The sequence below is a fragment of the Equus przewalskii genome, chromosome 11, assembly GCF_037783145.1.
Source record: "Equus przewalskii isolate Varuska chromosome 11, EquPr2, whole genome shotgun sequence".
Classification (NCBI taxonomy): domain Eukaryota; kingdom Metazoa; phylum Chordata; class Mammalia; order Perissodactyla; family Equidae; genus Equus; species Equus przewalskii.
The window spans coordinates 30640660-30662543 of NC_091841.1; the positions used below are offsets into that span (position 1 = coordinate 30640660).

Consider the following 21884-nt stretch of genomic DNA (forward strand, 5'->3'; position numbering starts at 1 on the left):
TGCCCAGGAAGGCCAAAGACACAGAATACAGAGATGGGAGGTGAAGGGAATGAGGGAGAGGAAGCGCTGAGGCCTCCCACCATGCTCCTTCTCCTGAGGGAGGCGCCATCCTTCAGTACTCAGATTCAGCACCATGGAGAGATCCAGAGCCCTGGAGGGATTCAGCACCATGGAGAGGTCCAGCTGCCCACGTCCTTCTTTCTATTGCTCCCTGTTACGGATCAGCCATATGTGGTCGCACCTACTTAATCTGACATTCCAGGAGCTCCCTGGACCAGCCCCAGTCACCCCTCCACCCCAGCTCCACAACATGCGGCCACTCCCTAAATACATTGTGAACGTTCCTGACCCCCTAAGCTTTCCCTGGGGCCCCCCCTCCTCAGTTCTGCCTATAGAAATCCCACTTACTCATCAAAGTGTGGTGCCAACACCATCTCTTTCCTGAAGCTCTCTTTCTGATTTCTCTTGAGGCCTTCGACATACTCTGCTTTTTGCCCTCCTTCCACACTGAGTTCCCCCAGGAACTGTGTCCGATTCACGTCTTTTCTCCCCACAGCACACGCCAGCCCAGCACCTGGTGGGCACCCAAGGTGCGCTGCAGAAATGAATGAATGAAGCTGCAAAAACGATCTGTACAATCGCTACCAATTGTTGAGAGCTCACTCCGCCAGGAACTATGCTACATGCTTCACATGCATTTTTATTTACAGTTTAAGAAACTGAGGCCAAGAGTTAAGGGATTTGCCCAAGTTCATACAGTTAAGAAGTGACAGAGCCTGGATTCAAACCCAGATCCCACGGTACCGCCTGTGCCCTTGACCGTGGCTCCTTTCCGTCTCTCTCCAACCCAACACACTGCCATCTGCCAGTCCCACGGAGCCTTCAGCACAGCAGCCATGGTCCCCTGAAGTGATTCTGAATCTTTTTTTAGCCTGAAATTGAAATCACTGATGCTTCAAATTAGAACCCCAAAATGAACGAGCCAAGACTTCAGATCCGCAATAGCTAAGCTGCCTGCATCCACCTTCTCAGGATTCTGGGCTGCTTCTCAGCCTGGACCACCTGTTCCCAGTCAATATGGAAGACAAAGGAAACCATTCCCTAGGTACCGGAAGGGCTATGGCTATATGCAGGAAAGAGATCCAGCCTCCCAGCCTTCCAGGGGCTTCTTCCCCCAGAGCAGTGGCCTCTTTAGAGCCTCGCAGAGCAAAGGTCTCACTGATATGAGACCCAGAGAGCAAAGAGCCCAGGGCTGTGAGCCTTAGAGAGCAAAGACTCCAATGCTACGAGAATCAGAGAGCAAAGACCCCAGTCCTATGAGCCCCAGAGAGCAAGGACCCCAGTGGAGACTTGGAGGGCCAAGACTGTAATGACAGCAGTTAACCCTGGGTACTGGCATCGTTGGAAGGTAAACAATCAAAGCAGCTGAGCTCCTCCGTGCAGACTTTTATTTGCTACTAAAGGAATGTTTTTCAACCATCACTGAGAAGTTGGCTGGAAGCTTAGACGTCAGCAAAGGCTGGGCAAGGGGGATGGGAAGCACGTCAAGATGGCTACGGCCTCGCCTCCTACACTGACCCAGAGGCAGGCAGCCCAGAAGCAGGGAAGCTGGCCGGGGCACCCAGACCTTTTCCAAAACCAGCACAGGGAGAAGCCACAAAGCTTCAGAACAGAAACACTCTATGCTTGGAGGGACCCAGGACAGCCACTAGGCCCTGCTTATCTTTGACATGAAACCAACCAAACTTGACAACCGAAGTATCCACATGACTCAAGGTCAAGAATTCGCCCGTCGCTCTAGCTTCCTGCTAATATCAGCTGGCATTTTATCTTTAGCTTAGTTAATGAATTAAGTACCTCTTTAAAATGAATTAAATAAGATATTGAGAATTTTAGTGGGAAACGGGGTGGAGTTCCTAGACTGGCCATGTGGGCCACCAGCAGGACACGTGAAGAGGCCTCTCACAATATCCAGAAAGGCAAGACAGAGAAATGTGAGCTGTGTGGTGTGGCTGAACAACTGGACCGAAGGGATGCTGGCGTTGGGGAAACCACAATAGGGCTCCGGCCGCAGTGCTGGGATTTGTGGCTGGAGGGCAAAATGGGAATCATGAATAGAAATTCCAAGATTACCCAAAAGCCAGACCCGTGCCAAAACAGAATTGAGCAAGGCAGAGAGTGCCCTGGGAGCAGAGGTTCAAGCCAAATCCGGAAGCATGCCTGCCAGGGAAATCTGGGACTTGGGAGTGGGGCGGCGCAGGTGCCCGCGTTTGTTGATAGCCCCTCCACAGAGAGGCACCACCACGCTGCCACCAGGACACTCCTGTCTGGAAGTGCCCGATTGTATGTGCCTGACACAAGGTGAGTGTGCTCTGTGACTACTCCGTGCTTGAAATGCTCACAGTAACAATCACCTGTCGCTATTATAACTTACTATGACATTATTCTTATTTGTTCAACTAATGGTCATTGGTTTCCTCTTCTGAGTCAGGCATCATTAATGATGATGAAGGACAAGATAATGACCCACAGCAAATACTGATGGAATGCCAAGTCTACGCCCAGCACCGCTGGCCCTCCGCCTTCTCTTAACTGACAAGACCAACGTTAGCAGCAGCCTGTGTGCCCAGAGCCTGGGCGGCACACAGTTCATTCTGGGTGACTTAATTCTCACAACCACCCATTTTGCGGATGGGGACACTGAGACCCGGGAAGCATCTGCTGATTAATAACACACACAACGACGGATCAGGAAGAATCTGGACTTTGTTTCCTCTCCTCTTTGTAATATTTAATTTTGAAGCTGGGGGATGCCAACCGATGACCACTGGGTTGTAACAACTGTTCATAACTCCATTTGGGATGAACGTTAATGGTTTAGGCAAACGTGTGCTAGAGCCCGTGTGACATTTTTCTAATCCCGTTCTCAAGTACCAGCCTAAGAAACATTGTACAAGATACTCAAATAGTCTCTGGGGAAAACACCAGGGCATCTTCTTAGCATCCTCAGTTCAATGCAAACCTAGCTGATAATATAGTTAGAGGCCATATCCAGTGCGAGTACTTCACACGAGAAAAAAGTAATTAGCAAACTCAAGCATCACTTTCCAAGGATGAAGGATACTGCCGCCTGCTTTAATTGCAAGGGAAAACCTATTTAGGGAAATTAACACAGAAACGAGATTCGCCACTTCAGGGCTAAGAAAACAATCACAAAAACCATAGGCGCCCCCAGCACTGCGTTGGGTTGGTGAGCGATGGCCCCAGGAAAATAATTAATGCCCAGGAAGGCGTTCTCGACCTCAACGCAGACAGCAACACTCTGGCCACGGAAACCGAGCCCCGACTCACCTGCGCATGATGGCTTTCTTCTAAGGAGTAAATTTCTGTTTATGAAATTAATACCTGTCAAAAAAATGAATACTGCCCTTCTAGAAAATCTGAGAAAAGTCTGAAAAAACAGAAAATAATCATGCATGACCCCATCACCTAGGGGTTAATATTGCCTCTCCTTTTTTTTTTCTATGCCTACTTTTGGGGGAGGTGACATAATTGAGATGATACTGTATAGTGTGGATAACTTTGATTCTGTCCTTTTCACTTAATACAGGGCGCCATTTCCTGTTGGCATTACCAAGTTGCAAGCATAATTTTAAATGCTTTCTTACGAATCCATGACAGATGGATGACGTCCCCTTAGCAGTCCCCCTCTAATCTTACCTCCCCCTATGTTTTTGCTACGCTGTGATCTCTGCCTGGTTTTCTGAGATCGTTCCCTTAGGCTGGATTCCTAGAGGTAAAATTCCTGGTTCAGCTTTATGGTTCTTGTTACATACTGTCACATTGATTTCTAAAAAGTTTGTGGCAATTTGTTCTTTCACGTAGCAGCACAGGAATGTTGTTCACCAGGGGCGGGTACAGTAATTAAAAAAGCGCTTGCTAATTTGAGAATAAAAATTGCATCGTTTGTTCCTCTTCTTACCCTTTGCCCATTTACACATCCAGCACATCCAAGTGTCTCTCAGGAATCTCTGAGCTACAGTGTTCTTGAGTGACAGCCTGGGTTGGAATCTCAGCTTCTCCACTCACCTGCTGTGTGACTGTGAGCAGGTAATTGAACCTCTCTGTGCCTCGGTTTCCTCAGCTGTAAAATGGGGGGGGGGGGGACAACAGATGCTGTTTTACAGGATTATTTTGGAGGTCTGATGGGATTGGATAGTGCCTGGGAGATACACCCTTGGTTGTTACAAACGAGGACACGAGCTTTTTGTCATATTTGTTGCAAATGTCGTTCGCCCCTTGGATGTTTACTGTTTAGTCGCTTTATGAGCAATTCGTGAGACATAGGATGTTTTGGTCTGTGAAAGTAACGCAAGAAACAAAACTTAAGCTTCCAAATGGGGAGCTTGTGGAAGAAAGACAGTCCTGCTCTTAAGACAAGGAGATTGGCACAGTCCCTGCCCCCATTCTTTAGGTAGGATGCCAAATTACGAGGTTCAGAAAGCCAACACGGATTAGGCCAGCTGGTCATCATCTTGCCCGCCCATCAGAACCCGTGGCAAGGTCACCAACGTGTTCTAAAAACACCGATGCCCAAGCTCCTGCCTCGTGAATCCAATTCAGCAGGTGTGGGCTGGCCACCGGGCCTCTGTGCCCCTGAAGAGTCTGCAGGTGACTGATGCCCAGCCGGGTTTCACCGCAAGAGGCCGACGGGCCATCCAGCTTGGTGAGTCCTTGCAGGACATCAAAGTGACATTCCAACCCCCATGTTTCCTTAATCACTTGATGCAACCCTGTCATCCATGAGCCATCCTTCCGACTCCTCAGAAGTGACCTCCCCTGCCCCCTTTCGTGGGGGTGAGGAGGCTTAACCAAGATGATCTCCAAGAAATAGCAGACCAAGTCCTTAACAAACCATGCTCAGAGCTGGTTCTCCCTCTAAACGCCTCAGTTTCAACTCCCTGACAAGCTCCTGTCATTGTTAGAACCAGTTTGAACTGGGTTTTCTGCTGTAACTGAAAGGGATGTGGGCCTTTATCATTCCTGGCTGGTGGGGTCCCCACCCTTAAATTTGACCCTCATAGAGAGAAAAACTTGCCTTGACTCCCGGGCAGCTCCCTGGGCTGTCACTGCCCCAGGGTCCCCCTCTCTGCACGCATCGCTTTCCCCGGCAGGTCCCCACGGAGGCCCTCAGCTCCCGCCGCCCTGCACACTCCCGCTGCTCTCTGGGACAGCTCCAGGGCCATCATCCACCCAGCGGATTCCCGCACATGGAAGTGATCTTAAAACAGTACATATACACAGTCTACGGAGCCCCAATGTTCAAATGCCCCCTCCATGGAGCACCCTTCGCCTCCACCTCTGAGATGGATTTTTATGACAACCCAACAGGTACGTGAAGACCCGCCCATTTCATAGTTCCCAATAGGAAGACAACCTTTTACATGGAACTTTCTTCAAGGCTTTTGCTTTTTGGCGTGAGGGGGGTGGGGGGGGCGTGGTCAACAGAGACACCATATCGATGACACAAGAGCATACTCCTTCCAAATGCTAGGGCAGGCGAGACACAAATTCCAGCGGGAAAGCACCCAACGCAGAAATCCCTTTGGGACAGGAGCTGACGCCAGCAAGGCGACAACATCAGGGCGCTCTGACAACGTCCAAGAAGGAGAAATGCAGTCTTGTAGATAGCAAAGACTTTGAAGAGTGAACATTCACTTCCGAAGTTGCCCCTGGGTCCCAAGGTTCAAACAGCGGCGTGCGTTTTGAAAGAAAAAATAAAAATCTGGCGTGCTTTGAGTGCCTTTCAAAGAGCGGAGAGGAAAGAAGCTTGCCAGGGGGAATGGGGGGCACGGGGACGATCAGCCTGTCCCTGGGACAGTTTTCCACACGGGGACCCTACTCTTCACCAAGAGCTCAGAAAACCCGTCCACTCCAGGGATGGCTTCTGGCCAAAATGAAGATGCGCCTGAGACACGTCAGTCCATTTAAAACCATCCCTTCAAGGTTGAAGCTTTTCACCGAAAATATAGAAAAACTGTCTGTTTGTAAAAACACGCACCTATAAGGCTATGAATGATTTTAATATTCCAGTGGTGGAATCTGACAGCTGGGCAACCAATTCTGAGCCCCACAAGGTGGCCTTGGAAATGAACTGGGAGGAGCGGGATGCCAAGGGGTCAACCCCTTGTCCTCCGGTTGGTGTGCGACCCACGGTAAACAGCCTCGTGGGGCCTGTGGCTGTGGAGGGCGCCCACTCCTCCTTCCGGTCATGTGTGACATTATAACACCGACAAAGCCTTAACACATCTCAGAGCCAGCCATTCCTAGAATCCCGGAACTCAGAGGTTACCCAGAATACAAAACCTGTTCCAAAATGGCAAATATATTTGCATATCAGAGGTTAAAAGCAATGTCAAAGGAGGTGCTCTGAAAACAGAAGTGCAGAAACTCTTAATGCTCCCCATTTCCACGGAGGCTTCAAACCGACCGGATGGCGTGCCTCCTGCACCCGGCCCAGGCGCGTGCTGTGGACACGTCCGCCAGCCCAGCCCAGCTCTGCCTCCTGGAACAGGGCTGGGCCCAGCACATGCTCCTCAGCAGTCCCACGTTTCTTTTATTGACTAGTTTATCAAGGAAACAATCCGATGAGCCAAACAACAGGCAATGCTCTTGCATCTGCAGCCCTCATTTATTATTTAAAAGCAAGAACCAGCAACAGCTATGTCAACCTATTGGAACCTCCCTCTCTCTCTCTTTCTCTCTCTCCCTCACACACACACACACACACACACACACACCCCGGGAAGGGGACTTACATCACAATTGCATCCTACAGAGGATGATTCAACCCAGTCTCTGCATTTTCATGAGGTTACAAATCGAGTTAACCCATGAAACCACAGTGGGTTCCAGTGTCCATGACTCTGGATACACAGCCCACACTTCAAAGGGACACAAATTCAGATGAGCTCATTCTTCATCTGAGCCAGGCTCTGACTGGTCAATAATCATTTACATACATCTTTCAGCAAATAAAACGAGACCCGCACAAGATAGCTGGAATAAGTTCAAGCACCTTCCCCATTTTACCTGGTGCTCTCTCCTCCAAGAGTGTCTTTCCTTCTGGATTTCCATCACTCTAAGTCTTGAGAAACGCTCAGGAGGGCAAAATTGCAGCCCCAAAAGCACCTTTGAAAGCTTAGGCATAATGGGGAGAAATGGCTTTGACTGGCCATCTCGCCACGGCCTGGTCTTCTCCTTTAGAGAACGAACAAGTGTCTGGCCTGCCCGATAGCGGGACGCCCATGTGGCCAGCTGGATCCCATGCATCCATTCCTTCCACCCACATATGGGTTTCCGATGCAGATGACACAGGGCCCAGGGTTAACATCGAGGAATGCTTTTCCAAGAAACCTGAACTCCCAGCGAGGGCCATTTGAGCTTATCGAACCTCTTAAAAATAATTTTCCCAGGGATGGCATCTTCTTGCATTCTTAATATTTCCAAAGAGTAATACATTCCTTTGCACAACAAGATTGGAAGTAACAGCAAAACCCGAGAAAGGCAGGGAGCTCAGATGGGCTGGTAATTTGGACACCTCACACACACCAACATGGCAACTCCAGGTAAAGCTTGAAAACCACGGGCACTCGTGGCATTCTTTCAAGGAAAAGACACTCCCTCCTTCTACCTACTAGGAAAAGTGGGTTTTCAAAGCATTTGAATTTGAAAGTTTCCTTTTTGTGCCATCAAATGCCAGCCATCCCTCTTGCCCATGCTCCTTGGTCTTCGAAGGCCATCATCCATCTGACAGGCCAGTTACTGCAACTTACAAATCAATGAACTCTTAGCCACCAACATTAACAGACTTCACACAAGCAAGAGCCACAGACCAGTGCCTCCCAACCTGCCCTGGGGCGCAAGAATGGGCGATGGCCCCTCTTGGTGTCTATTCCTACAGTCACAATGAAACCGCCCACGGATCCATGCATGTCCCCGACATCATGGCAACCACATTTCTCTTCCTTCTACTTTCTACTTCAAGACCAATGGCCAAGTGCCACATACATTTCCATCTTCCAAAGAGTTACAGCCAAGGCCTCAAAGACAACCCACACAAGTCCACAGGAAATGGCATCCACAATGAGTGGAAATAACCAAATAACATGAGTCCACGGTAGCCACCAAGAGTACCCCCAGACCTGGTCCAATGGCCACGCTTCCAAGACCACGGACCCCACCTCTAAGAGAGTCGGCGCTCTCCCCAAGCAGAAAGATACAAACACCCGTGTCCTACCTCAATCAAGAAGTCCCCAGTCCTCAGTCCGGCTTGCCATGCCACCCCACCTTCATCCACGGACTCCAGGTACTGCAGGGCTGGGAACGCTGGCGTGGGCGTGAATTCCTCAATGGGCGTATCCGCTGGGGAGACAAGGAGCACCTCATTACAACCCTTGAGATGTTTCCAAGTTGGCAGCCCCAGCTCCCCCCTGGGCCCCAGAGGGAAAGAAGGCCCACGTGTCTCCAGCTGGAAGTGGGTGGTCCAGCTCACCTCTCCCCCCAGGAAGGGCTTGACACTCATAGTCACCAGTCAACACCAACTCAAGCAATGAAGCCAGATGCATTTTGGTGCCACCATCGTTTGTCTTGGCCTCTCTGCTGAAACACGGAACATAATGTGTTCCGCCATACGTGTCTATATGGACACCCCTGTCATTTTCTTTAAAAGCATCAGTGACTAAACATTTTCAGTTCTAAAAATGGAAAAGTTCCCCCCCATAACCACACGGAGCTACAGAAACACCACACTGAAAGCACTTGCCAAATTGACAGCTACGTGGACTTGCAAGGAAATTCAACTTGGAGCACGGACGGAACAGAAAGCTGACCCAGTGGGTGGCTGCAGATTGGGAATCTGCTCGTGAATTCTTTCTGCAGGGAGCCGGGCTCTCTGCGAGCCCTCTATGGCCGGCATCCGTGGCCGGGCTGGGCCCCTGCCTCAGCAGGGCGAGCCTCGGCTTCTGGGCCCCACACAGCTGCCGAGCAAAACTCTAGGACAAGCGGTGGACTTTCCTGGGTAGTCATGAGTGGCCGGGGGTGGCTGGGTGGGTGGGAAGATGAAGATGGCCTCGGCAGGGGGAGGGGAGCGAACACCACCCAGACAGTCATGGACACACACGGGGATAGATGCAGCCTTTCTCTCTCTCCCTGGACAGATCGCTGTCAGGGCAGCCTGGGGCTGGGGCAGGCGGGGGTGCCACCTGGGGAAGGAGGCCTCCCCCAGCACAGGTGCAGGACCCCCAGTACAGCACAGAGGCTCCCGGCATAAAACTTCCACATGGCTTACCCACACACACGGTGGACAGCTGTCTCCTTTCATGGGGAGGTGATGCCATTTTGTTCTCTTTTGGAAGGGAAACCTCCCCCCCAAGTTAAGGGCTGGCGGGGGGTGCACTGCCGTGAAATGCATGCGTCCTCAGAGCCCCCCACCCCAGGCCACATGACGTGTGTGAGGCCGGCTGGGGCCACGGCAGAGGGGGACCATCTTGCCACATTTCCTTTGCAAAGTCACCTTAGAGCCCAGCACATGGGCACCTGCCGTACTTGGAATCAAAGCCCACTCCCAGAACGGGGCAGTTTCTAGATACCCGGAACTCAGGACCCAGTTATTCTGGGTGTCTGAGACCAGGAGCTCCGAATCCAGCCACAACTGGGCTGAACCAAACCACAAAATATAGATTAAACCTAGGATTTAAAAAAAAAAAAAAAAAGGTGGGGGGAGGGAGCGAGAAAGAGAGAGCTGGTTCAGAGCAATACTGTGTATAGAAAATTCAAAATATTCCTCAAGGAAGCCCGAGTGTTGTCTGAATAAGGCAGAATGTTAAAGAACCCAGTTGTCTAGCAACCAAGTGCCCCCAGGAAAAAGCCTGCTTTCCGAGGAGCTGGGGAACATTTTTCCTACAGGCGTGCACACACACACACACACACACACACACGTGAATGCATCCAGGCTGGGAGCGGCTTCTGCTTACCTTTCGCCCCTCGGAGCACAAATCCAAAGCCCTCATTGTCTTTCTTCTGCAGGACCACCGTCTTCTCCTCGATGATGCAGTCACTGTAGAGAGAGTTCCGAGGACAGCGACCATTATTGTAACCTGTCATCATCACGGCGGCCGGTCCTGCACCGGGGACGTTCATCATCGTAGCCAATTAATCACCCCAGCTCGCCGGCTCCAGGCAGCATGGAGGAAAGTAGGCAGCACAGGGCGCAGGAAGAGGGAAGGCAGCTGGGGGGGGGGGCAGGCTAAGGGGATAGGCGGGCTTGGCACAATGGGGCGCGGAGGGGGGGGCGCGGCAGAGGCAGAGGCAGCGGCAGCGCGGGAGCGAGCGGCAGGAAGGAGGCAGGCATGGTGGGGAGGAGGCCCCGGCGATGGCCAAGCGAGCCACCGGCTCCAGGCGCCAGGGAGCAAAGAAAGTAAGTGGCCCGAAGGACCGTGCGTGGGGCGGCAGCCTTAAGGAGCCCCCGGCCGGATGCCTCCTCTTGGGGGGGGGGTGGTGGTGGTGGTGCAAACGAAATCAGCCGGAGGAGAAATGAGGCAGCAGGTTTTCTCTTCCTTCTTCTCCAAGCGGTTTACAAAAAAAATCAAATTCTATTCTGCTCCCCGCAAGAGCCGGGCCGCGGAGACGCAGCGACCCCTCCCGCTCCGTCCGAGCGTGTGTGTGTGTGTGTGTGTGTGTGTGTGTGTGCCCCCACAGTCATCCGAGGAGCCCACAATGCCCCCGGCGGCAGCGGCTCCGCGTCATTCCGCGCAGAGGCACCGCAGGCTGGCAGAGGGGGCGGCCGGGGCTCTGCTCCCGCGTGCCGGTGGCGGCGGCGGCGGCGGGGGCTTCCAGCGGGAGGGGGCAGGCCATTCCGGTAGCGCCAAAGCCACTGACAACACGGCCGCCCCTGGGGAGGACGAGGCTGTGGGGACGGGGAGAGGGGGCTTGCGGGCTTCCCTCTTTGAGAGACAATCGAAAGCCCCCGTCTGCCTCCTGGCACAGGATTTTCTTTTAAAGGAAAGAAACCCAAAATCTCCAACTTTGCTTCCGCTGCCAAAGCTCCCCCATCATTTACAGGCAGGGCGCTTTGCCACATGGTCATCCATCCTCGGAGGCACCGGGGGGGGGGGGGGCGCAGGACAGAAGTGGACTTCCTCGTGGGCCACGGGACTGGGGCTAAGCTGGGGGCCCTTCCCCACCTTCTCGGGGGCTGCATCCCTCTGGCATTCGGCTGCTGCCCCAGAAGTAAGCCGGGAGTGGGGCGGGCCGCTGTGGAGGGAGGAAGGAGGGGCGGGAGGCAACGTGGGGAGGCTTTCAACAGGGTCCAAGGGGGCTGGTGTGGGAGGGCTGGGCGGAGGAGAAAGGGCTCCACCGAGAGAGGCCTCAACGGAGAGGCTGCGGTGGGCCCGAAGAATTCAGCAGGCCCCTGTCTGGGAGGGGGCGGCCCTGGGAAGCAGAGAGCAGACGGTGGGAGCAACGTGCTGACGGGCTCGAAGTCCCAGACAAGTGAAGGTCAGCCTTGCCCAGCGCTGGATTCGCCGCCTGCAGGAAGTACGCGCCCCCAGCACGCAGCCAACTGGGAGCACCACAGTGAACCCAGATGGGGTGGCCCCGGGAGGAGGAGGATCTGGAGGGGGTTGGACGGGCAGCAGCCGGGAGCTTCCCACGGCACAGAGGGGGCAGGGGAGCTTCAGGGAGGTTGGGGACATAGCGGGAGAAGCCACACGCATCCTGACCCCCTCCTGAGCCCCTCATCCCTGCATCAGACGCCCGTGCGAAGGAACTCGCCAGGGTGACCCTGTCTTCCAGGAAAGCACAGTAGGGGCACACACCTTGACAGCCTGTAGGCCACACAGTCCAGGATGACTGGCCAGGGGGTCTAAGAACCCGGCAGTGGGGGGGCTGGCCCCGTGGCCGAGTGGTTAAGTTCGCGCGCTCCGCTGCAGGCGGCCCAGTGTTTCGTTGGTTCGAATCCTAGGCGCGGACATGGCACTGCTCATCAGACCACACTGAGGCAGCGTCCCACATGCCACAACTAGAAGAACCCACAACGAAGAATACACAACTATGTACCTGGGGGCTTTGGGGAGAAAAAGGAAAAAATAAAATCTTTAAAAAAAAAAAAAAAAAAAGAACCCGGCAGGGGGGAGGTTCGGTCCCTGGGCTCTCGACCTGCCTTCCCCCACCGCCCGGGGACGGCCTGCCAAGTGCAGGGAGCCCGAGCTCCTGGAGCTTGGTCGCAACCGTGAGCCCCTTGGCTCAGCTCCCCCACAGCCCCCAGGTGAGGGCTGAAGCATGGTGAGGAGTCCAGGGCCCCGGGAGCCCGCGGGCAGGGTCACATGGCTGGCCTGGCCTTCAGTAAGTGACGGGGCTCTCTAAACCTCAGTTTCCCCTCACATTTTAAGGCAGTGAGAATAAGCCACGGGCCTCCCTGGATCACCGTAAGGTCAGATGGGGCGATACCCACGACGGTGCGGTGGAAGGAGAGAGCCCCAGGGAGCCGTCCCTTTAACCGCCATCAGGAACAGTGGCCGGCCTGGCGGTTACCCAGGACCTGCGGACCCAGGACTGGAGGGGGAGAGCCGGGGCTCTGTGTGAGCAGACCCTCGACCAGGGCTCTCCACCCTCCCGTCTCCACAGCCTTCCTCAACCAGGATACAGAGACCACCTTCCCACTGCCGCCTTCTGTTCCCTCTGAGCTGCTCAAAGGGGAGGGAGCCCGGGCCCCGTGGCCCACCCGGTACAGGACAGGGGCAAGCCCAAAACACGCTCCTGCTTCTCCAGGGCCCTGGCTGCTGAAGCCACGGCCTTTGCTCCACACTTCTCTCTGCATGCGTAGCTGCCGGCAAGCAGCTCCCTGAAACCCCAGAGAGAGGGTGCCGGCTCCGAGGGTCCTCGGCCCTCTCTCCCCCGGGGACACATGGCCCGCCTCTGCCCGGCTCTGAGGTGAACTTGTGCTGTGCTCCAGGTACACGGCCCCACCGTGGGCCAACTCTGCCCACAAGACCAAATTACGGCCCAAACCGGCCCCTCGCCTCCTGCCAGCTGTCCCCCTGCGCTGGGGAACTTGTTACTGGCAGCTCAGCTGGCTGGACACTTGTTGGCTACAACCCCAGTGACCGCGTGGGGCAGGGGTGTTCTGCCGTGGCGGGCGGGGGATGGTGTTGGCATCACTCAGAGCTCAGAGCAAACCCCAGCTTTGCTCTGACCCAAGGTCACGCTGACCTCCAGAGCCTCAGGCCCCGCTCCGCAAAATGGAACTAACAGCAATCACGCCCGTGGGCCTTAGGAGGAGTTAATGAAATAACCCACCAAGCCTAGGTATGCAGCAGGTGTTTAATAACAGCAACCACCCCGAGGAAGGTCCTTATTTGCAAGGGTCGAGCCCCCCTCCCGTAAGGACCCCTCTCAAGCTCACGACGGAGCCCGTCTCCTGAGCCCTCCCTTAACCCTCTCAGCGATTCCCAACCCACCGAAGAACTTTTTGACTCACGCGCGTGAGTGCCACTGTCTTCCCCCTAAACTGTGTGGCTCCGTCCTGCTGGCTGAGTTGACGCCCATCTCCTCGGTCTCTGATACGAAGACCCACAGCCCCTAGCTTCTCTCTCCTGCGTTATCTCAGGATCTAAACAGCCTCTGGCCCCGGCCCATCACGACCTCCCTTCTTTTCATTCACAAACACACTCGGGTTTGAACCCCAGCTCAGGCGCGCACCAGCTTAGCTACTCAGAGCCTCAGTTTCCCCACCTGCAAAGACAGGGCAATAATAATACCTGCCTTGTAGGGACTTCAGAGAGCAAGTGAGACGAGGCCCCCCCGTAACGAGGGATCCCGCCCTCGTTAGCATCCGCACCCGCCCTCGAGTGCTGAGGCCCCCAGGAGACGTGGGCCGTGACCTCATCTCGCGGATCACCCCAGGAGCCCGCAGCACCCAGCACGGGGCCACACACCCCATAACGCTTGTGGAGTGGAGCAAGACATGTGCGAACATGAGTTGGGCGTCAAGTGTGGAGAACAGGGGTGTCATCAGTGGAGGTGGCCGAAGGAAGACCGCAGGGTTTGGAGTGAAGGTGGCTCCGGGATGACGCCTGCATTCCCAGGCGTACCCAGAGGGCAGGAGCAGCTCAGCATCGTGGAGTGCCTACTGCATGCACCTGGCTGGGCCCAGGGAGCCCCAGACGAAAGGGCAAAGGCAGCTCCTGGCCGTTAGAAACTTAGAATCTTTGTAGCAACCCATGCAAAGTTACGGGAAACTGGAAGGGAAGTGTCACCCTCTTAAAACAGGAGCTCACGTCTCGTTTAGTCCCAATGGCACAGAATCAGACTGGGAAGTCCCACCCCCAGGCCTCAGGGAGGAACGTTCCTGGAGATGAGAAACCCTCAGAGGGTCTTTCTGCTGGTTTATGAATCTAAAAAGTGTCCGAGGATGGCAGCTGTGGCCATGTCCAGAAGCCGGGGCATTGAGATGCCCGGGAGACCCGCTGAAGTATGAGAACCAGAGGCCGCCCTGGCCAGCCCCGCCCCACACCAGCAGATCTGCTCTCCAGATGCAGCCCAGACGCATCGAGAGCCGACTTCCCTGGGGCATGATCTTGTCACCTCCATAGTCCCCACACTGCTGACCTTGGTGTGAGCTCAGAAGTCAGTGCCACGGGTCCCTGGGGACGGGGCTTGGTGGAACAGCCTCACCCCAAAGTGACCAGGCCACACCCCAGCTTTGCATCTTCCCTGTGCCTGGGGCCAGATCCTGGCCCAGCCTTCCTGCTGAGTCGCCTCCAGCTCATTCTCCTTTAAAATGCCCTAAACTTGGCCTTATAATTTCCCAATTCCTTGCACCCTGGGCCTCTGTATTACCTCCCTGCCTGATGTACCATGTTCCCTTTGACCCTGCCTCCCTACCCCCCAACACCTTTAACTCGCGGGCCCTCTGAGCTGGGCAGAAGCCATCCCAAACCGTCCCTATGAGGCACGAGGTCACGCATTCCTACCACGAGGGTCCCCTCAAGCAAGCCCCTGATGGGGCCCTGCTCACCCCCTAGCCATTAACCGCGGGCTCCTTGAGAGTGAACATCAGGCCTCGCTCCTCTCTGAATCTCCCTGCACGGCACGGCTACCCTTGGTGAGGTTCCACCTGTTTGCTGATTAAACAAAAAAAAGTAATCCAGCTGCGCTCTATTCAAATGCGTTTTCTGAACGGGGTGGAAGAGCACTTTCATGTACCCGAAATCTACTCTCCTTTGCCAGCTACCTGTAGCAGGAGCTGTGGAAGGAAAGGGGATGAGCACCCAGCCCCGCCAAGGACAGCTGCACAGGTTGTGCATGGTACAACTACAGAGGATACCATTTGCATCACGGCCATCATAGAACCATATGTTCATTATGGTGATTTCAGCACAGAGGGAAGTGAAGTGCCTGGGGCAAGGGACAGGCACCTTTTCTAGTTCATAAAGTACAGGCCATCGGCTGCCTTGGAGAATGTAAGAGGTGTCCCTATATGGAAATCCACACAGGGGTACGGGCCGTAGGCTGCTATGCAAGGCCGGAGGTGGCCATACAGAACCACACCAACCCTGGGAGGGGCAACTCCACGTCGCAACTCTCCTAGGAGCCACATGGTAGAGAGCATCAAAGGTGGCCGTGTTGTCCGTGCTCCTGCTCACCCAGCAGTCCTACCACATCCCAGCAAAGAGTTTATTGAATACACTTGGAGCAAGACCGGAGGGTTGTAGGAAAGCAGGGTCGGCCACACAGTGGGACCCAGAGGCCCAACCCACTGGCAGGGCTGAAGACACTCTGGCGTCCGCCTCGCAAGACCACAGGTGGCCAGGCGTCAAGTGGCTCTGACCCGTGGCCCACAGTTCCCGTCCTCACAGTGGGGGCCCCGTGACGGGCTACAGGGAAGGCCGCTTTCCTCGGGTCCAGGAGGTGGCAGGTGCCAGCGATGACAGCTGGCGTTTAGGATTTGTCCGCCACTGAACAAGCTCTCTTGGCAGCAGCACCTGGTCCTGGAGGGGGTGTAAACAGGGAGCCGCGGGAAGCCAGGCCCGGGGAGGCCGGGATGTGCGAGCGCGCGGGGACCCGGGGGGCTCGGCCTGCCCTGTCCTGCGTGGAAGGATCATGGCAGGGACCCTTGGGGTAGACCAGGTGGCTTCATGCTCAGGAGCCCGGCTGGGCTGGGACCCTGTCAAGTCAAACAGCGACATTTCCTCCCTGGTCCACTGAGATGGGATTTTGGTCTAAGACTAAAGCTCAGAAGCAGTGGGGCCGGTGGTTAAGTGACCACGTTATTTAGTAAATTAATGCAGCCATTGCCTACTGAAGACCTACTAAGTGTCAGGTGATGACCGGGGTACTTAGCATCTTGGAGGGAACCCACTGGGCTCAGGCTGACCCTTGTGGAGGTGTCAGGTCGAGCGGGCTGAATGGTGTCCCCTCAAAAGATGCATTCAAGTGCTGGACCCCCGTACCAGAGAAGGTGACTTTATTTGGACATAGGGTCTTTGCAGACACGATCAGTTAAGGATCTCGAGAGGAGATCATCCTGGACTTAGCGAGGGCCCTAAAACCAATGACTGGTCCTCAGAAGAGAAAAGAGAGGAGATCTGAGACATAGAGACGCAGAGGAGAGACAAGCACGTGAAGACCAAGGCGGGGATTGGAAGGAAGCAGCCACAAGCCCAGGAGGACCAAGGGCTGCTGGAAACCCCCAGAGGCTGGCAGAGGGGAGGGAAGATTCTCCCTTAGTGCTTCTGGAGGGAGCACAGTCCTGCCGACTCCTGGATCTCAGAGTTCTGGCCTCCAGAATGGGGAGAGAATACATTTCTATTGTTTGAGGCCATCCAGTCTGCGGGAATTTGTTACAGTAGCCTCGGGAAACTCATAAATGGGGCAAGCGGGAAGACAAACATTAATTCAACAGTCACACAACGTGCAGGATATGGGGCTGCGAGAACCAGAAGGGGGCCGGAGGACTTCCTGGAGGAGGAGGACCGATGCATGAATAGAAGTGAACAGGTTGGGGGGCTGGAGGGGGAGGAAGAAGAGGAGAACATTCCAGACAGAGGTGGAACCACATGGATAAAGGCTCCAAGGCACATGGGACAGGCAGGAGGGGCCGATCACACGGGGCCACGGGTGTCAGCACTGCATACCCAGGGCGAGGTCCAGGGGACGCAGCTGGGCAGTGAGAAGCATTCCAGCCAGGTCCGGGACGACCCAAGCTTTTCCCCAAGCAGGCTAAAATGATAGAAAAAGTTCCACTTCTTTTCCCCCAGCCTTTTTCCGGCCAGGCCTGAATCCCGCTGGATGACCCAGCGGTGGGTTTCACACGTGGCAGGAACTCTGGACAACAACCATGTTTCCATCTAGACAATTCACACACGGGAGTCTGCTCTTGCTGATGGCAAGGCCCTCCCAAGCCAACAGCACGAGGCGAAAGTGCTACCGCGGGCGGTCAAGAAGGCCTGATCCCATGGCGGGAATCGACGTCACAGGGAAGACGCTGTGCCCGAGTGCGTCCGCAGGAGGGGACACACACGAACCCTGGATCTGGTGCCTTAGGCAAGCGAGCTGACCCTCGGCAGGTCTGCGGGAGAGAAAGCGTGGCACAGAGCCGCCGGCCAGAGACGCTGGACTACTCGGCCATCAGGCCCTACAACCCAGCCCCCAGTGGCCTCAAAGCCTTGTAGGGGATCCACAAACATGTCTGCACCCTGGAAAATAAAACCCACTGGCCCTAAAATCCGACGAGCAGACGACGACATGGGAACTAGTCCGCGTTAATTAAGTGTCTCTGAAATCTAACGTGCGGTCAACTGCCTTAAGTTTCGTATCCATAAACACATCACTGCAGGTATAAACCCACTTCCAGGCAGGTTTTCCTCCCTTTGAAAGGATTCTTGGGTGTGTGGCCGATGGCAAAGACATCACAGAAGCCGCTGGTGGAATAAGGACAGGAGTTACAGGCAAGTGGGCTTGAGGGCAGAATCATCAAGATCGTGTCGGAACTCTTCCATGGCGATCTACGGACTGTGCGCGGTGGGCGCGACCCCTACGGTTGACAGGGTCTGGGCTGCAGCCCACCGAGGTCCTTCTAAAGGGCGGAGGATGTGGGGGCCACGGTGCCTGGGGGATCCTGGGCAGGACGCACGTAGGAGACTGGTGTGTTTATCGCCCCTGGCAGCTCCTTCCCAGGGCAGCTGTGGGGGGACCCCGCCGTCTCCAGCGCAGGGAAAGGGGAGCCCGAGAGCAGCCTGGTCTCGATCACTGCTCGGGTAAACGTTTCTCGATGACAAAGCCGGATGCAGCAGGAACTGGGACACTATTCGAAAGAAGGACCTCCGGGGACCGGGAATGGCAGCGGCTGTCCTAGAAATTTCCAGGATCTGCCAATCAGGAAGAACGAGGCTAGACAGAGCCTGGCGGCTCTTCCAAGGGGGCTGCGGGCGGTCTCAACAGGTGTCTGAGCTGGGCAGAGATGCCGGGCGTGGCAGAGGCCCAGCTCACGGCGGCAGTGCTGGCTGCGGGGCGGCACAGAGGGACGCTCCATGGGTGTGCAGGGGCAGGGCCAGGCCCGGACCTTGGAAGGCCTGGCTGGTGCGAGCGAGTGGGCGGGAGGGGCTCCCTGAGTCGCCCATCACTCGCCTCCTAGCGGGCACCTCCCAGCCCTTGGCCACACACACTGCTGCTCCCCGCATCCTGCTTCCTGCTTCCCAGTAGGGCTGGTCCCTGGCCTGGCCGGCCCTCCCTGCCCTCTCTGCCCCGTCCCGGTGGAAGGCTGCAGCAATTCCCAGGGCCAATGGAGCCCCACGCCCGGTGCCATCTTGGTGTTCTGAGCGACAGTCTGTGCAAGGCTGCTCTGGTGTCACGTGTGGGAGATGATGAACGTGGGCAGTTCATTCACAAATGACACTGTTCCTGGCTCCCAGGAGCCCGTCCTGCTCCACGGGCGGGAGCAGCGTCATCTCACGCTGCATGGCTGAGGGCGACGGGCTCCGTCCCCATGGAGCCCGCACACCCACTCCTCGGAGACGCACTCTCACGGGAGCCGCTTCTCGGATGGGCGATTATGGCCACGCCCCGCCCGGGGCTCGTCGCAGCCGTTTTCCTCCTCGTCACTAACATGATAAGCGATACAAGTTTTTCCTAATAGAAGCAATAATGTGCAAAGAACTTGATTCAAATTAAATTGTCTCATTACTTCGCAGTAAATCACCCCAAAGCATTTCCTAAGTACTAGCAGGCGCGTTACCTGCCAGGAAGACAAAATACGGCTTCAGTGCGTTCAAAACAACGATGGGAGGCGACCACAGCTCCCCGCGAGATGAATGGGAATGAGGGATGACGGAGCAATGGCCGCCTTGAGGCCTGAAAGGCCGGGTGGGGATCCCAGTGTCACCAAACCAGCTTGTGACCTTGGGTGTCAAAACCCTCACCTGCAAAATATGGGTGTCAACTGCAGCCCAGAAACATCACGATGGGGTGACGTTGTTTACAAGGTCCCCAGCCCAGGCGTGGCACCCAGCAGGGGGTGGAAGGCCTCATCAGCTGGTGAGAATGTCCCCTTGGGTTCAGTCTGAAAAGTTATTTGAAAACTGAAACATTTTTCTGTGCGCAAGAGACCCTCCCGGTGAAAGCAGCCGAGCACCCCAGGCTTCCTTCCTTATAAAGGGGCGTCCTGCATGCGCGGGACACGTCTTGTGTCAGGAAACCAGGAGGACACCCCGCTGGGGTTCACACGCAGCTGTAAGCAGAGGGGACGAGGGCCGGACCCCACGAGCCAGGGACACCTGGACACTCCAGTCCCAAAGCTTCCGGAGCCCCGGGCTCTGCTTGTATAGATGCTGTGGGGCTGCCTCCGTGAGCGACGGCTGAAGGAGGGAGCACTCCGAACTCCAGGAACAAGGAAAAGGGCCTTGGCGCTCATGCACCTGGGACACGCCACACCCAGGAGTGAGCCCAACCCCAGGAGTGTTCCCGAAGTGCTCTCTTTCCTCCCTGAGTAGTCAACCTGTCCGCAAGTGCCACCGGCTGGAGCACCAAGACAGAGCTGGCATTTACACATCTGTCCACAACCTCTGCCGATCCCAAGGTCCCGTCATCTTTCGCCTGAGGACCACAAAAGCTGCCTCACACACCTTCCCTGAATTCACTTCTTTACCGTAAAAATCTTAGATCATAGCTCTCCCGCTTAAAATGCTCCATCAGCTTCCCGTCAGCATCGGGGATAAAAATCCAAATTCCCCACCATGGCTAAGACTCTTTGTGATCTGACCCATGCCCCCTTCTCCTCCTCCTAACTCCTCCTACTCCAGCCACACTGCTGTCTTCTCTTTCTCCCACAGGCCAACCTCCTCTCTACTGCAGGGCCTTTGCACTGCCCGCGCGCCCGCTGGAATGCTGCTCCAGGTCTCCAGGAGCCAGACTGCTGTCATTATTTACGTCCCTAAGGTCACCTCCACAGAGGCGACTTCTCGAGTGCCTGGTGAACACAGATGCTTCATTGATGCTTACTGACTCAATGAACGAAACCTAAACCAGGGACTCTCGTGCACGGTCTGTGATACAGACAGGGGTGACCCACGGTCCTGGGGTGCCCAAGACGGAGGGGTTTCCCGAAACAGGGGGCTTTCAGTTTTAAAATTGGACTGGTTGAGGGCAAACTGGGACTAATTGGTCGTCCTTCCATTCCACCACCTGTGGGGGGGAGCACTGAGCCCACCGCTCTACGTCAACCATCCTGGATGCCCGCTTCCCTCCGCGACCCTCGCCACCCTCCGGGCTGGCGGGATCATTCTCGTCAGGGAACGGAGCTGGTGGAGAAAAGCCCTGCCCAGGGCCACATGGTTTGGCTAGTAATAGGGCCAACTCGTAACCCTTGCCCTTTGACCCTGAAATGAATGTTCTTTAAAAGACCTTCAAAAAAAGAAAAAAATGAAGGGAATGGAACACCTGCTCGGCGTTTTTCTGGGAGTGCAGGAAGGGGCTGTCCATGACTTGTCCTGCTTTGTTGATTAAAATGACAGGCCAAGCCTGCCCCATCTGTTGGTCGTGAAGCTCGCCCAAAAGGACCACACTGAGTGGGCTGCAGGACGGGCCACTGGGCTCATCCCCCAAGGCCGGCTCCTGAGTCCCTCCAGGGGGAGAGGGACATCGTCCACAGCTTTAAACTAGAAGTTAGCTCCTTTCCTGGGAACCGGACTGAGGGTGGGTGCCACCTGGTGCCCTGGCTTTGGAGAGGAGGCTGAGCCGGGGGAGGTGAGGGGCTGGGGGCTCCCGGCTCCTTCACTTGCCGTCCCCCCACCAGGCCCACTGCGAGAGGTCAGGAGAGACCAGGCGGAGGGGAGGGCCCGGCCTCTGCTCCGGTCCCCCACTAGACCCCCAAGCTCCCTCCACAGGATATCTCGCTTCTGTTCCGAGTGCTGATGCTCAGGTAAGAGGTGGCCTTCACTGAAGGGACAGTTCTAAAAGTGGCTCAGAGTATGAAGGAGACACATTTGCACGTGGAGCCTTTTGCTAAGTCCTTTGAAAGGGGCTCTATAAACGTTCTGGATCAGGGGTTATCAAACTCTTTCTGGAAAGGGCCTGAGAGCAAATATTTCAGGCTTTGCAGGCCACACGGTCCCTGTTGCAACTACTTGCTCTGCTGGTTGTGGCTCCAAGTAGCGATGACACTATGTAAGTGACTGGGCGGGACTGTGTGCCAATAAAACTTTATTGACAAACACGGGCCATGGGCCAGACTTGGCCTGTGGGCTGTAGCTTCTAAAGACACTCAAATTGACACAAATAATGCATGTATGCGAGCGCCTCCGAACAACCCACATATAACTACATATAAT

General features: G+C 55.4%; 1 protein-coding gene across 16 annotated transcripts in view; it reads right to left on the reverse strand.

The window, feature by feature from the left end:
• SHANK2 (SH3 and multiple ankyrin repeat domains 2) overlaps window positions 1-21884 on the reverse strand; it is a 561061-nt gene that overhangs the window by 158338 nt on the left and 380839 nt on the right. For 15 of the 16 annotated variants that reach the window (XM_070565748.1, XM_070565747.1, XM_070565746.1 and 12 more), the window contains 2 exons: window positions 10035-10117; window positions 8300-8424 (listed from right to left, as the gene is read on the reverse strand). In XM_070565748.1, coding sequence (XP_070421849.1) covers window positions 8300-8424; window positions 10035-10117 — 208 coding nt within the window. Of the gene's footprint in view, window positions 1-8299; window positions 8425-10034; window positions 10765-21884 lie in introns of those variants that run through there. The other variant, XM_070565751.1, reaches the window with a different exon arrangement.